Source organism: Schistocerca serialis, chromosome 5 (assembly GCF_023864345.2).
Source record: "Schistocerca serialis cubense isolate TAMUIC-IGC-003099 chromosome 5, iqSchSeri2.2, whole genome shotgun sequence".
NCBI lineage: Eukaryota > Metazoa > Arthropoda > Insecta > Orthoptera > Acrididae > Schistocerca > Schistocerca serialis.
In genome coordinates this window covers 537,291,247-537,307,870 of record NC_064642.1, presented here as the reverse complement: position 1 = coordinate 537,307,870, position 16,624 = coordinate 537,291,247, and the positions used below count along the sequence as shown (strand labels likewise).

Sequence of the window (16,624 nt, the reverse complement as noted above, 5' to 3'; positions counted from 1 at the left end):
TTGCTTCCATTAATTAACATATGAAAAATTATCCAACAGTTTAAAGCTTTCAGAGAACTGCTCACATAATGCACTGAAAAAGTGTTATGAAAGCAGTTTAATAATGATATACCACTAAATATAAAAAAGTACTTAAAAACAAAGCATTAAGGGTAACAATTCTTGTCACACACAGCATTTTATTGGATATATATTCTCACATTAATCATTACAATCCCACTCAGAGATGTTACATGTTTAGTTTTTCTAGGAATGTAGATTATTTCAGACAAGTGCGCATACTGTTATATGGTATTCGTCAATAAGTAGCTGAGTTACATGATACACTGAAACTGTCACTTGCAGACTAACCAGAAGTATATTTATTTGGATGTGAACAGATTGTGACTGAAAAATATTACACCACTGTTGGTGTATTGTTATTTTTATGGAGGGGAATTTATTTTCCAAATTTATAATATTCCAATATATTTTAATGAAGGAAAGATTAAAGCGACAGTTATGATCTGCCAGACATGATGAAGGATGCAGTCTTGTGATGTTTTTAATGTGAGACTGTTACCTGCTTTTCTCTGTGTGAGAATGACTGAATGTTGATTGTATGGTTGAAGAACTGTCAAGTGTTAAAGAGATACACCGGCTACAATAGGTGGCAAATCTTAACCCTATTTCACATGAAATTGTAGATACTTCAAAAAATGTTTGAGAAATCAAATATTCTGCAAAAATACATGGTGGCTGTAGATCATAAATTTGGCCATTTCTTAGGTATATTATTGATCTTGCTTTGTTTTCAATTGGATGTGTAAATGATTTTCAGGGCCAATAACTATACTGAAGAGCAATTGTATTGGAGACCTCTTCTCCTGACGGTGTGTAACAAGTTGGGATTTCATCATAACATGAATTTTAAAAAGATATCAGAACTATTGGGAAGCCATGGTGATTTTTGACCACATAGCAGCTGCATGTAATGCGTGGAGATTGGTAAGTGAATTTCCAAAGTAGGCAAATAGTGCATTGCTGATGTGGTCTGTAGAATTGAGGCAGTAATTGAGGAGAAAGGGGAGGGGGTGGACAGGTAAGTACTGTCATGTCTCTGAACTGCCCACTGCACCACAATTCAGAAGTGATGTGCCAGGGTAGTGTCTTGCTGCATGTACACCTCATTATTGTTATACTGTAGGAAAACTAAAGAATGAATCAGGTCCCTGTATCATTCCACTATAAACATTCTGCAGATAACAATTCCACTAAATACAGGCAACATTCCTATGTAATTGACTTTGTTCCATGCTAATGTCTGTGCTCAGTGATTTGCATCATATTGGTTGGTGAATTTATTTCAGAACTTTAATGCACGATAACTTACTTTCACGAAGACTTCCCCAGCCAATTACAGTTGCTTCCTGACTCTCATACTTTGCACTTCCAGTTGGTAGACAGACAGGGCGAATCATCTTTGAGTATGTAACTGGGGAGTCCATTGTTAGAATTGCAACATCATTATACTGGAACAAACATTTAATTGATGAATATTAGTTTCCCTTTCTCTGTGTTACTATGTTAGCAATTTATTTCTGTAAATTGTCTATATTTATTTCACTGTAGTGTGAAGCAAACATACAAATAAACTAATGCTAACAGCAAGTGTGTAAATGATGAATTACAGGAAAGAGAGGCAGAGGTCTGTTGGTTTGAGATTATTGAGACTTTCATGGCCTCTTGATGTGTTGCATGTTGGGATTTACTCATGAGATTTGGCTGACAATTGTCTAGTTCTCCTCCCCCCCCCCCCCCCCCCTTCCCACCACTGTTACTTCATCGTAAACACCAGTAAACAAGTTAACCAGAGATCGAAAAAGATGACAAATGGGCAACAAATTTGATTGTTTGTTACTGAGAGTCATTTTATGTACATAAATCTGAACTTGGATTCCATTTTCTTGGTGTAGTAGTCTTTCACAAATTAGTACACACATCAGCAGTAATACCTGTACTAGAAAGCCAATAATGTATGTCACATGACTTGACGTGGCTGCGTGCAGGCTGTTTTTGTAAATGAGGTGCATACTGTACTCTGGTTAAGATTTGAGCACTGCTGATAAGTTGCATTCTTAAATCAAATTATCTGTTTTTTAATGTTTTTTAACATTTATTATTCAAAGAAGTTCCTGGAAATGTACAGGCAGCATAATTTATATGTATTTACTTGTCAGTGCCTTTTCAGAAACTTCTGTTCTGTATGGCCTTATTATTTCATTCAGTCCATGTTCTGTACAAGATCTCTTGGCTGTATACAAGTGTATAATTGTTTTAACGTACTTACGTAAAAGCATGCTTGAATTAGTTCCGGCTATCAGTTATTCTTACCAGTGTACGAGCATCAAAACCACGATGTCGAACAACTCTCTTAACCTTCTTTTCGATGTGCCTTGTTTCTGTATTTATTCGTATATTGTAATCGCCTAAACGTACGGTAACTCTTGCAACATCCCAAGAGCTCATGCTGTGTGGAAAAGAGAAAAAAAATCAATTTCTGTTATAACTTTTACATAAATACATCAAACATTATGAAATTCATGACGTTCTGAAAGTCTACTACTTAATAATTAACAGATAAGAATAGTTTTAACAATAAAATAAATATTTTCTTCAGAAGATGATACACAGAAATATCTCAACTTATTGTAATTATCATATTAAGTGAAGGAAGCGCAAGCATTATAAACATGGGACAGAATGAAGGAGGTTGTTTCCTCATAACTTCTGACACCAGAATGACCACAAAATGCAAAACATCCTTGGATATTGCAGTCCACAGTACAATTAATTGAAGAGATAAGTGATCAGAAGAAACATTACCAAGGATCAAGCCAGATATCAGAACCTATGCAGAGAAATATTACAGAATTGTAGAAAGGACAGGTCACGCCTCATTAATGGCATCTGTGGTGAGATAGAACAACAACATAATCACAATCAAGTATGGTATATGACCTCTTCAAGAAACTCAACAGCATCACCAGTGAATTTAATCCTTATACATGGGTGTTGATGAGAATGGTGACACTATCAGAGAAAAGGAAGACACTGTTGTGATGTGGAACAGTACTGTAAAAAGTTGTACTCTGGAACTAACAACAATATGGACAGTCAAGCAGTTGATCAACTTACACCAGGACTTACAATCTTACACAGCAAAACAAAGAAAGCAATTCAACATCTGATGAACTATAAATCACCTAATCTAGACAGTATATCTAAGGATATGATCGAAGAAATGGGGCAGGAAGATGTTGATGTGCTGTATTCATTGTATGCAAGAATATGGTAAACTTAGGAATGGCCAGAAGACTGGTCGAAGTCTCTCCCATCCCCCTTTACAAGAAAGGGTGATTGAGAAACTGCTCCAACTACTGAATTATTGCCCTCATCTCCCACACAAATACAATTCTGCTCTACATCTTAAACCAGCATTTGAAGCCATATAGTCAGACACTGATATCTACAGAACAAGCAGATTTTGTTGACGGAAAAGGAACCCATGATCAGATTCTCAGCATATATCAGATAATTGAGAAATCACAATAGTTCAGTGTTCCTTTTCTCATCTGGTTCCTTGGCTATAGGAAAGTGTTTGACTATGTTGTCTGGGAAAAGGTATGGCACACTTGACAGCCTGATCAGAATCCTATACAATGGTTACCTCACAGCTGTGAAGACGAGTTCTGCAACATCTGATAATTTTTTCAGTGTATCAAAAGGTGTCAGTGTTGTGTTATATTCCCCAACTGTATAACATATATGTAGAAGATGTCATTAGGAATGCTCTTGATAGTTGGACTAAAGGTATCTCAATTGGTGGTAGAAGTATTAACAACTCTGATTTGCTGATGACACCACGCTTTTAGCCAACAGCAAAGATGAACTTGCTGAGCTGCTAACAAAAGTAAAGTACATTAGTCTATCAGATGAATTAGGTATCAATCTTAGCAAATCCAAACTCATGGTAAGGAGCAAAGGTTCAACTTAAAGGTCAATTAAAGGAGCTGAAAGTTGTGCTTTCTTTCATCTACCTTGTGTCAACCAACTGCAACACAGGAAGCTGTGAAGGAAGATGTGATAAGACAATAGATTATACTGAGGCCAGCAGATATGAAGAAGCTCATCAATATCTGGCAGCACAGTGTGATAACAAACACCCCAAATGTCTGACTGATTGAAAAACTTGTGTTTTCCATCTTCTTTTATGGTTGTGGAATGAAGGACCCTTAGGGCCAGAGACAAGCAGTGAATTGATGCATTTGAGCTTTGGTACTGATGCGATATGTTGCACATAAAACTGACCGAAAGAACAACAAATGTGTCCATTATAGAGCAATGCAGTATCTTTGGGCACCTTTCTTCTCATTCTTTGGCCATATTGTGAGAAGAGATGGAGAAAATTGAGAGGAAATGATCATGGAGGGGAAGATTGAGGGCAAGAGACTAAGGGGAAGAGCAGCAAACAGGTGGATAGTTCATATCAAGGATAGATATGCTTGGTTCATGGGGTCATGATACTTAGCAATTAGCACAACAACTTGTGATGTTGATGAGAGCAGTGACATTGTGTGACTGAAGTGAAGTGTCAGCCTAGCTCTTAGTGTATGGAAAATTATCAGCATAGTGACTGAAAGCACAAAAATAGAAAAATAGATTTTAATCTGTAGCTTTAAGGACTTGTTTCATTCAACAAAATAGGGAGATGAGAAACAGATGAAGTGAAGGAAAGACATATGGATGCTTGAGGTAGAGGGCATTACACTCAGTGCATAGCCTTGGATCAGGGGATGGATACATTATGGGGAAAAGAGAGCGCCCAACGTGAAAGTCTACAGCACCCTTACAGAGACTGAGAGATATATGTGCTTGTAAAAGAGCATGGGATCAGTATTTTATTAATATCCAAGTAAATAAAATACTTAAAACAGAGTTTAATTAAATATATTCATTCAATTCCTAAAACAAATGCAGGAAGAGTAAACATCGGCAAACATTACTTCTTAAATTCACAACAGTTAGCTGACAATGCCTTTTTATGGTAAAGCCATTACTCTCACCAGTCAGCAGAAGTCGTAACATCACTCAGACCCTGAGTGATGCTTTTTTTGCAATATTTTTTACTATTTAAAGAGAAAATGAAAACTGTTGCCAGATTTTTGTGTTATTAATTTACTAATTTAACTGAAATGAATCACACTATGAACAAAGGAGAAAGAGTGATAAATGCATACACATAAAAATTTGACGACATGTTTGATCGTCTGTGCAGACTGAATGTTTTGCTCTTCTTTCTGTTTGGTATGTGTTTCTTCTCATAAAATGTAATATTCTTTTTTGAAGAGGCTATGAAGATATTAGAGGAATCAAAAGTGTTACACAATTATTGCTGGTATCTCTCTCTCTCTCTCTCTCTCTCTCTCTCCACGCCCCCCCCCCCCCCCCCCCCAATGACAAGATATTTTCCACTAATCATGCAATGATTACTGTAGGCCAGGTGGCCTTACACTTTTTATCAGAGTTCAGTTATTGACATATAACAGAAGATACTGTGTATCAATACACATTTATCAACATAAGCAAACAGAGAACTACATCATCAAACTGATGCCACAATGATCTACAGCCTTATACATAATCAGTAACCAGCTTCAGTATTTCACATGATATCATCATATACATGATACGTGTTGAAGTCAACTGCCAAATGAAGAATGTTCATGAATGTAAATGAAATTTGCTTTCCATCACAAATTAGGCAGGAAATTTTTGACTGCCAGAAAATGGCTTTCATTTAGTGCGCGTAGTGCAGAGGATTTATCTGTTTTCTCTTTAGTGGGCAAAGTGCAGAGAATGTATCCATTTTCTCTGCTTCTATGATGAACACAATTTGATGTACTGTGAAGGCTTCACATGTTAGGAAAAAGATAAGCAAATTTTCAAGAAACAGAAGCACAGAGGAAGAGAGAAAGCAGGAACAATTGTAAAACAGTGTTGATAGCTTCATTAGCTTCAGATCCACTAAATAAGGATAATATACTGTGTGAGAAAAACACACAAAAACACACACAGATCATATGGTCTGCACTGAGGACCATCAAAGTACACAGGCACACATGTTGATCACTTTTTACCTTATTCACAAAAGATTTTGAGACAGCTTCCATTATCTTGCCAAATAGCAAAAACTTGTAGTTCTTACTCATGAATATAGTGAGTCGTCTGTGATCTGCAAGCAGGCTTTATGCTACTATTTTCCCATAGATAATGTTTATTGAATATCAGTACCAATACTATCAGTCTTACAATGTGAGAATTATGCATCACTACAAACATTACACAAAATGCATTCTCCAAACAGTTGTGTATCAAACATTGTTTTACTTTGGCCTTGTCCCCAGTTTTCTTCTCAAGTGTATCTGCAACTGACCAGACGTGAGTCTTTCTTCAATTTTTTAGAGACTCTTAGTTGCGATCTTGATACATATAAATAAAATTTTCTTATGTTCTTGTGTTGTAACAATTATACCTAGCCCAAAATGGAATCTGTGGCATTATCTTTTACCTCCCCCCCTCTCTACCTCCACCCCTTTTTTATTTATTTACAGAAATGTTGTGACCTTTATCCTGTCACAGGAGCTACTTTTGAATGGTTCTCAACTAGCAGGATGAAGTTTGTCAAAATAGATAATTTACAAATCTCACCTCTGTCCTTGTAAGTGACTACTGTTTACCTGCTACTCCATACTTAATATTTTGTGACTGCTTTCATAATCATCAGGCAGTATTAGTAAGAACAGAGGCCTGTTTGTGATGAATGTTGTCACTTTTTTGTTACTAAAAGGTATCTTCAATCCTTGAATTTACATAATCTGATAATTTATGGAAGAAGCTGCTAATACGGTATAGATTTGTCTTGAGTCTACAGTCCAACTTTATTGCCTTAAGTCTGCTGGCAGCTAGTTGAAGATATTTGCTCCAGAATACACTACCCCCCTAGGTAAGGAGGCATGATTTATTGGGGAAAATATTTTTGTCATGTAACATGGTCATATACAGGGTGTAAAAAAATATATATACAGATTTGTAAAGTTATTGGAGGAGATAAAGAAAAAAATTTTGTTATGTGACACACATCTCACAAGTGCACATTTCCCCATTAAGAGACCTTGATGCTGGACTTCCCTTAGGCCAAAATTCACACTTGTTTTGATTGCTTCATATGCAACACTTTGACACTGGAATCAGATTTGCAACTCAGCTACGTCTCACTGCTAGGAAGGCTAAGATACTACTAGTAGTGTCCACATCGCTTGATAAACAATTATGTTATTATTGTAAGGTCGTTACACACTAGCCAAGTTAGCTAGCATGTATCACATTTACAGGGAAGCATGATGCAACAGTCAAGCAGCAAGACACCTGTATGTTGAATGGTTTCCGTGTCACATTTCAAAGACAGGATGACCAGCTTTGTGAAACAGGATCCCTTAGACAAGACTAATGGCAAACTAGTAGACCTGGCAGTTTGATCACTGATCATTGTGGGGAAGCTGTGTCGTAGTGAATTGAGAACTACCCCAACACACAATCCATAACCAAGGAACTAAATGGTTCCAATGAAAAAGTGTTAAGTATCTTGCACAAAATGGGCATGCATCCTTTCAGATATTAAAAGATACAAGACCCATCAACTAATGGCTTTGCCAAGTGTGAAGACTTCTGCTAAATGTATCTATATCAAATTGTAAACATCCCTGAGTTTCAGTAGTGTTTTCAGTTTACTGGGAAGGCTACCTTCACAAGGGAAGGAATATTCAGCAGATCAATCAGCAGCATCAAATCATAAACATCCCTGAGTCTCAACAGTGTGTTTTGTTCACTGGAAAGGCTGCCTCGACAAGGGAAAGAATATTCAGCAACACAGTAGCCATGTTGGGGGTTGTAAAACACTAAAGCTACTTGTGTTTACACAGAGATTTGCCATAACTGTGTGGGTACTGTACGTGAATACCTGACTGGGCTGTATCTTCTGCCTAACACACATGGTAGAGGAATTTACTGTATCTTCCTCTGTGAAGTGCTATTGGAAATGTTGGAACATTCACACTAGCAGTCAGGTAATGATTATGGTTCCAACATGATGAGGCTCCGGCACACTATGCTCTTGATGTTAGAGCATATTTAGACAATGTTTTCCCCAGTTGTTGGATTTGGAGGGGAGGGCAAGTTCTGTGGCTACCTCCAGCATCACTCCTATAGATTTCCTTTTGTGAGGGAGATGAAGCATTTGGTGAAAGAGACAACAATAGACCCTTCAGAAGAGCTGATTGTCCATTTGGCCAAAGCTACAACTGTTGTTCCTGAAACACTTGGTTTTTTTTAACCTTTTGAATAATCATTAGCATGGAGATGCCAGTTGTGCATTAATGTAAATGGATGACACTTGCAGCAATATTTCTAAAATGGCACTCATCACTTGGCAGCTTGAATGCTGTCCCTGAACATTGTGTGTGCTTTGTGTATTGAACCGGGGACCTAGAAATGACGGTGAGGCTTTGTCCCCGCCGCAGCCTTCAGTGGTTCACAACCCCACAACAGGCTACAGCAGTCCACTCACCTCACCACCGCCCCTCTCTAAACCCAGGGTTATTGTGCGGTTCTGCCCCCAGTGGAACCCCCCTGGGAACGTCTCATACCAGACGAGTGTAACCCCAAATGTTTGTGTGGTAGAGCAATTATGGTGTACACGTACATGGAGAGAGTATTTGTGCAGCAATTGGTTGGTTGGTTGGTTTGGGGAAGGAGACCAGACAGCGAGGTCATCGGTCTCATCGGATTAGGGAAGGACGGGGAAGGAAGTCGGCCGTGCCCTTTGAAAGGAACCATCCCGGCATTAGCCTGGAGCGATTTAGGGAAATCACGGAAAACCTAAATCAGGATGGCCGGACATGGGATTGAACCGTCGTCCTCCCGAATGCGAGTCGTGTCTAACCACTCCGCCACCTCGCTCGGTTTGTGCAGCAATCACCGACATAGTGTAACTGAGACGGAATAAGGGGAACCAGCCTGCATTTGCCGAGGCAGTTGGAAAACCACCTTAAAAACCATCCACAGGCTGGCCGGCACATCGGACCTCAGCACTAATCCACCAAGCAGATTTGTGCTGGTCCCTGAATATTACTAGCATCAAAACCTCCATGGACAGTATACCTGTAACATTATCTCCTCCAAACACACACAAATTTTGTATACATAGCATTTTGTATTGTGTATATTACAGTTAACTTGAAACTGTTTGTATTAATAACCACAACACCATTAAGTGTACTGAGAAATGAGTGTTAAAATTCGAAGTCATGTGCAAGATGTGTAATTATCTGCTGAATGCAGTATTTTTACTGTTTGCTTTTGCTGAATAGTATTTTTTTTTTTAGTCGAAGTGCTCCAGAAGATAATTCTATAAAATGAAAGCAGGCAAAAGTATGCAAAACAGTCAAAATGACAGGTACTTCTAATCAAAGTTAGTTGAACTGATTTCTTTGATTAATCTATTTGTGTATTGGCTCCCTTTTATCTTGTCCAGCTGAACGCAAAGGAACTTTATCCACAATGTTTCATACAATATACAATGAATAAACCTTACTTTTTTAACAGTAAGTAATTTTTGCTTACTTCGATGCACACTTTTTAATATTATCAATCTTATTGACTTGAGGTAGGGTATTAAGTGAACTGTTATATTTACTCAACATATAGATAAAAAAAACAATGTTAACACTCTGCTATGTGTTTCAAGAGATGCACTCTCATTGAGGTTGGAGGCACTGTTGAAGATAAGGGGATTCTCTAAGCAATGAGTGGTACGGTGATGCAATGGAACAGAGAACACAATTTGGTGATTTTAAATTGAGACAAAGACTTTTTGTTTAACTGGCTTATTTTTTACTGACACTTTGCATGTTTGAGGCTGTCTGATTATTTGCTTATCTTTGACGGACAGATGAAGAGAATATGACTCTCAAAATGCATAGTTGTGTGCTAATACTGCTTTATTATGCACTTTATGCAAAATAAATATAACAATACATATATTTTCAAAGCTTTTACTAATTTTCTATTGAGATATCTTTCCAATTTGCCTGTTCCCTTAACCCCCTCCTTCCTCTGAAAGTAGTCTTTGACAGTGTCCTGGACTACATAATGAAAGCATTCTTCCTATTTATTGGTTCCCTTACCACATTATACTAACCTCTACCACTTTTCATATATGTCTACAGTATCTCCTCTTTCTAAAATTTGGGATATTTCTTTGGTTTAGCAGGAGAGCTTTAATTGGTACTTGTATTTCCTTTTCTCTCATTAGGTCTTTCTTTTGCTTTATTTGCATCCTGTGTTAAAGAAATGAAGTTTTGTGTTTAACACCCAGTTGACTGCTAGGTCATTAGAGGCAAAGCACTAGTTATTCACAGAGATTTAAAAGGAAACATGTCATAGCCTTATCAAAAGGTACAATGTGAGACTTGCCTGTAATGCTTTAGTGAAACTATGGAAAATTTAAATTGAAGGTTGGGCAAGGATTAGACTGTCATTTCTCCCAAATATGAGTCTGATTACTTAGTCGCTTCACCATTTCTCCAAGTGAAATTCTGTAAATGAATGAGGTAAACTGAATAATCATGTCATTGATGATGATGATGACTGGTTTGTGGGGCACTCAACTGCGCGGTTATCAGCTCCCGCACAAATTCCCAACCGTTGCTCAGCCCAATCTCGCCACTTTCATGAATGATGATGAAATGATGAGGAAAACACAAACACCCAGTCATATTGAGGCAGGTGAAAATCCCTGACCCCACCGGGAATCGAACCCCGTACTTACAAGTGTCCCTCGTAATTCACGCTGGCATATAGTTAGTTAGTATCTCTCTCTCTCTCTCTCTCTCTCTCTCTCTCTCTCTCTCTCTCTCTCTCTCTCTCTCTCTCTCTCTCTCTCTCTACAAATTCTTATTACTGTAGTATTTCACCTCTGTTTGCAGTTCAGCTCAAGTGAAAATGTGTGGTGTTTATGATAATAGACTTGAAATGGAAGAAGCTGGCTTCCAGAACCCTTTCATACATTATGATTTAGCATTTTCATTATTTCTAAATCACTTCCTAGTCTTAGATCCCAATGGACAGTTAAATTCAAATATTTTTTCTCCTCATGTTTGGACTTATAAAATACTAATGAGTACAATGCGGTGTCCAGAAAGCTGTTGACATTAAATCAGTACAGTATTTGGAAGTTATACTTACTGAGCGACACAGTGAGCAGCAGTGAGAATGTGTGTTGTATCAATGAGGGAGCCTCCACAGAATTGCCGTCCACTGTTGAAAAGAGCTGCCTGTAAAAAATACACTGTATATCAACGCTGTGATTTTTAGTATGCTTATTAAAATTATTACGAGATAATATTGAATGTGTAACAGAAATTGATGGAAGTTTTATAACAAAACAGGTGTACACTCTCAAGTCACACATTGTGACCAGATTTCAGTCTATAGCACATAGCTCATGACATGTGACATGATGTACACTGGATAGTGTACATGATGTACACTAGCAAGTATGTATTTAGATTACATAAATGAGTGTTTTCCTGAGTCGTGAAACTGATGATACTTTATTTTCTTGCCAAGGAGATAAATACTTCTCAGACAACAAAGTTAGTTAATTGTTTGCTTAGAGCTATATAAGCGTATCAAGACTAGAATTGAGGCAGCATTGTGAACTGCTGTTTTGGAGACAGCAGAGCTTCCAGGCACGAAAGTGAATTATGGGTATGATGTTGGATGAAGTTCAAGCAACATGATGCACTTGTAATAGCTTATTATCAAAATAAACTGGAAGGTAACCAGACTAAAGTCTACAACAACAGATAAGCAAACTATGTTCTTCTTTATAGATCTCTAAAAAATTAGCTGATTTTGTAAACTCATATTTCAGTAGTATTGCAAAAAAATAACAGCAGAAATTTCCAGATACGTATGATTTACCTACTCAGAACCAGCCAACAAACTCAATGGTGCTCTTGCCAACTACAGAAAGGGAAGTGGCACTAGTAGTACACCAACTAAAAAATAAAACTTCAGTAGGACTTGATGAAATCCCAGTCTGCGTAATTAAAGATTGTATAGACTCCATGAAGGGCCCATTAACAGACATAATTAATGAATCTTTCGAATCTGGATACTTTCCGGAGTACCTAAAACAAGCAAAAGTTATACCTATCCTTAAAAATGGAGATGTGGAAAATGTAGAGAACTACAGGCCGATCTCTATACTGTCTATCATTCCTAAAATAATAGAAATACTAGTCAAATAGAGACTGCTAAATTACCTGAATAAATATAATCTTCTTTCCAATGGCCAATTTGGTTTTAGGCCTGGAAAAGGCACACAATATGCTATAGCACAGTTCACTAAAGTAATTTTAGAAGCACTGGACAAAGGTGAAAATGTAAGTGGTATCTTTTTAGACTTGTCCAAGGCCTTTGATACAGTTGACCACAAAATCTTACTTCATAAATTAGGGCAAATAGGAATAAGAGGTGTGACAAAGAAGTGGTTCAAATCATACTTGGAAAACAGAGTTCAACGAGTTGAGATATCACAAGTTTCAAACAATTCCCTTATAAAACACCTGTCTGACCCAGAAAATGTGAATATAGGCGTCCCACAGGGAAGTGTATTAGGCCCAATATTGTTTCTTATATACATTAACGACTTCCCACAAAGTATCAGACATGGCAAAAAAATACTTTTTGCTGATGACAGCAACATAGTAATAACAGGTGAAAATCCAACACAACTGTCAGAAAGAGCAAACGAGGCTCTCAATGATGTCCACAACTGGTCATTAAAAAATAAAGTAACCCTAAATGTAAAGAAAACTAACTATATTAACTTCCAATTGAACAAAAAACACAATGCCACTGGAATAAAAGTTAATAATAATGAATTAGAATGTGTAACAAGTACCAAATTCTTAGGGATGAATGTAGGCAGCCAACTGAAATGGACAAACTGTCAACATTTTGGCAAAGAAATTATCAACAGCATGCTATGCTCTTAGAATCCTTGCACCAGTATGCAATAATACCTGTCTTAAAATAACATATTACGGATATCTACACTCAGTCCTCAGCTATGGGATCATGTTTTGGAGAACAAGTGCCAGTAACATACAAACTGTGTTCAAAGTACAAAAATGAGCCATAAGGATAATAACAAATAGCAACAACAGGGTCCACTGTCTAGAATTATTTAGAAAGCTAGGAATTCTAACTGTTTCTTGTGAGTATATCTTTCAGAACATAATGTTCATTAAGAAAAATCTCAACATGTACAACACAAACAGCCTAATACATGACCATGAAACAAGAGCTTGTCACCACCTCCATCTAGATAGAAAGAACAAGGCAAAGACGCAAAAAAGTATATTTTACAATGGGATAAAACTGTACAACAAATTACCACAAGAAATTAAAGAAATAAATGAGCCCCTCACTTTCAGACAAAAGCTTAAAACCTTTTTAGTAAGTAAAAGTTGTTATACTGTAAAAGAATATTTAACATAGATGTAGATTATTAGCAACATATGACATTATCACCAAAATATTATGTAATTATAAATATGTGTATGACTAGTTATAAAACTACACAAAATATGAGAAACCTGTTTAATTGTAAATGTGTGCTCATGTGTTGTAATGTGACGACATCCATACAATATTTATTGTTCCACGGATGAATAAATAAATAAAAGTGGACAGTGTGTGTGTCTGTGCTCATATTAATCAAGATTTGTCAACAGAAAATGCTTGAATTCGTTCAATGGTATTGAAACTAGGGTGTTACTGATGGTTTGGTGTCTTTGTTGTCACATTTTCTGCTTCATACAACAGTTGGTGCTTGCAAACAGGGGTGGGAGTGATGTGTGGAGTCGAATGACTTGTGCATTGTCAGCTGCAACAGACAGTCTCGAGTTTGACTGAGATAAACTCACGCAGCAACGTTCTTCTTCAGCACGCCAGTGCGGAAGTTGGCACACAAACAGCTAGTTAAAAATCCGTGCAATCGATACGTTTATTTATATGTAAGACTGAACTTCGAAATTTTCCTTTGTGTGAGAACGCGTGTACAAAGAGTGATGTGCTGATATGAAATTCTATATTCAGATATTTTCCTGTTCGCGTCGCCTCTGCAAAATCTTTCATTCATTGCATCAATACCTGTTTGTATTGTGAAATACCGAACATTCGCGAATGCTGCGATAAAATCGTATTGTTATCGTATCGTCAATTGTAGGCTTAAACTTATTTGTGCTCTTTTAAAAATTTTGAGAACAGTAGGCCTATCCTCGTTCACAACAATCGTTCTGTAACTTCATTGTATAATTACGTGAGAAATAGGTTATTTATGAAAATATTCGGACGCTTACAAAACTACATTTTCATAAGTTACCGGTACGAGTCTTTTCGTTAACTTATTACGTAGCAAATCAGCGTTTGAGGTTCATAATTACTACCAAGGGATAGATCACTCCGAGTTTCGTTGTATATCAACGCAAACACGTGCATTTTTGAGAATTTTGTTCTAGTAAATCTGCGCTTGTGGTTTAGTTACTGTAGCAGATACTGTAACTAACATATTGTGTTTCATCTAGCGTTCCCTTAAAGAGGAATATATCTTATCTACATTCATCATAAATTAACTCTATTTTCGAGTTTGATAGTGACTAATTAACCCCAAAAAGTTTTAGGAAACTAGTATTTTTACCATAGATTTTTGTGTTGCCCTATTAGAAATCTTGTTTTGTGTAATTGCTTCAGTTCTTATAGGGAATTAGTACTTTCTTAGCTCAGCAGATTAAAAGATAATCAGCAGGATAAATTTAAAGTTATTTGTTCACTTTCCTGTAATACATTGCACCAGCCGAAATGGAGCTCCATTGTGAATGCTGCGTGGTTGACATTTGTGGCCGCCCAGTGTGGCCGAGCGGCTCTAGGCGCTTCAGTCTGGAACCGCGCGTCCCCTACGGTCGCAGGTTCGAATCCTGCCTCGGGCATGGATGTGTGTGACGTCCTTAGGTTAGTTAGGTTTAAGTAGTTCTAAGTCTAGGGGACTGATGACCTCAGATGTTAAGTCCCATAGTGCTCAGAGCCATTTGAACCATTTTGACATCCGTAAGCAGCCGAAATCGCCCCGACTACTGTCAAACAATTGGCAGCTGCTGCGAATTAATGTGTTGGAAGAGCTCCCGAGATTCATGTACCTGCGGTACTGGTACCTAAGGTGTCCCAAGCACTATCGGCTCCTGTAGCTCCTGACTCCTCTGCAGAAATTACGTGATCTGTTATTTCTCGTCCACTTGACTGTGAATGGCGTTTCACCAGTATATCTAGGTGTCCTGTACAGGGTGAACGGAGACGATGAAGGACTCAGTGTGTTAAACTGATCCCCATAACAAACAAGTTTGAGGTGCTGTCTTTCACTGAAACTGAGCTAGAAGAACTCACTTCACCTCTTTGGAAAAATCTGTTTTTCCTGTGTCAAGAGGAGGCAGACACAAAAGGGTTGGGTCTATTAATCGTCAGCAGTTCAAACGTACGGTGAGTGATGGTATCCCTTAGGGGAATGGCAGCAAGAGACAGGAAAGGTCACCAGGTGTACTCATTATGTATGCCTGGGGGGCCTCATTCAACATGTTGTAGAGGCTATTCTGACAGTCGTTACAGGAATAGGGTGCAACCAGCTCCAGATTGTGGTGCATGTTGGAACAAATGATGCCCGTCATCTGGACTCTGAGGTCATACTTGGATCATTCCAGCGACTAGCAGAGAAGGTTGAGAAGAAAAGTCTTGCAACAGAATTTCAACGAAGCTCACAATTTGCAGCACTGTCCCCAGAACTAATCATGGCCCCTTGGCTCTGAGGCGAGTGGAAGGACTGAACTAAAGACTTCGGAAGTTCTGTGACAAGCTAGGCTGCGACTGCCTGGACCTGCGTCATAGGGCTGAGAACTGTAGGGTCTCCCAAAATGGGTCGTGTACACTACACATCAAAGGCTGCTACCCAGGTAGCTGAATGTGTGTGGGGTGCACGAAAGGTGTTTTTTCGTTAGGAGACTCTCGATCCAGTCCAGATAATGGTTAGCTGTAGGAAACCCAGAAGAATCAGTGTAAACTAGAAAGAAATGCCTCTCATAGGTGAGAGTATTAAAATCCCAGAGGTTAACTGCTGAAGCATTTGCAACGAAGTTCCAGAGTTTGAAGTGCTGCTGAAACGCAGTGGAGCTCACATAACACTAGGTACAGAAAGCTGCTTCAAACCTGAAATTAACAGCAGTGAGATTTTTGGGCAAAATTTAATTGTGTATCGTAGGGATAGGCTATTGGGAAATGGAGGTGGTGTATTTGTTGCAATAGACAAGAAACTCAAATCCACCGAGATAGAAATTAAATTGAAACTGCATGTGAGATTGTTTGGGCAAGACTCAGGGAGGGGGGGGGGGGGGGGAGGCATAACATGGTA

General features: G+C 38.0%; 1 protein-coding gene across 1 annotated transcript in view; it reads right to left on the bottom strand.

Moving 5' to 3' along the window:
• Positions 1-16,624, bottom strand: part of LOC126482323 (proclotting enzyme-like) — a 169,081-nt gene that overhangs the window by 14,777 nt on the left and 137,680 nt on the right. The window contains exons 4-6 of the mRNA XM_050106369.1: positions 11,344-11,432; positions 2,374-2,509; positions 1,373-1,511 (exon numbers count right to left, since the gene is read on the bottom strand). Coding sequence (XP_049962326.1) covers positions 1,373-1,511; positions 2,374-2,509; positions 11,344-11,432 — 364 coding nt within the window. The remainder of the gene's footprint in view (positions 1-1,372; positions 1,512-2,373; positions 2,510-11,343; positions 11,433-16,624) is intronic.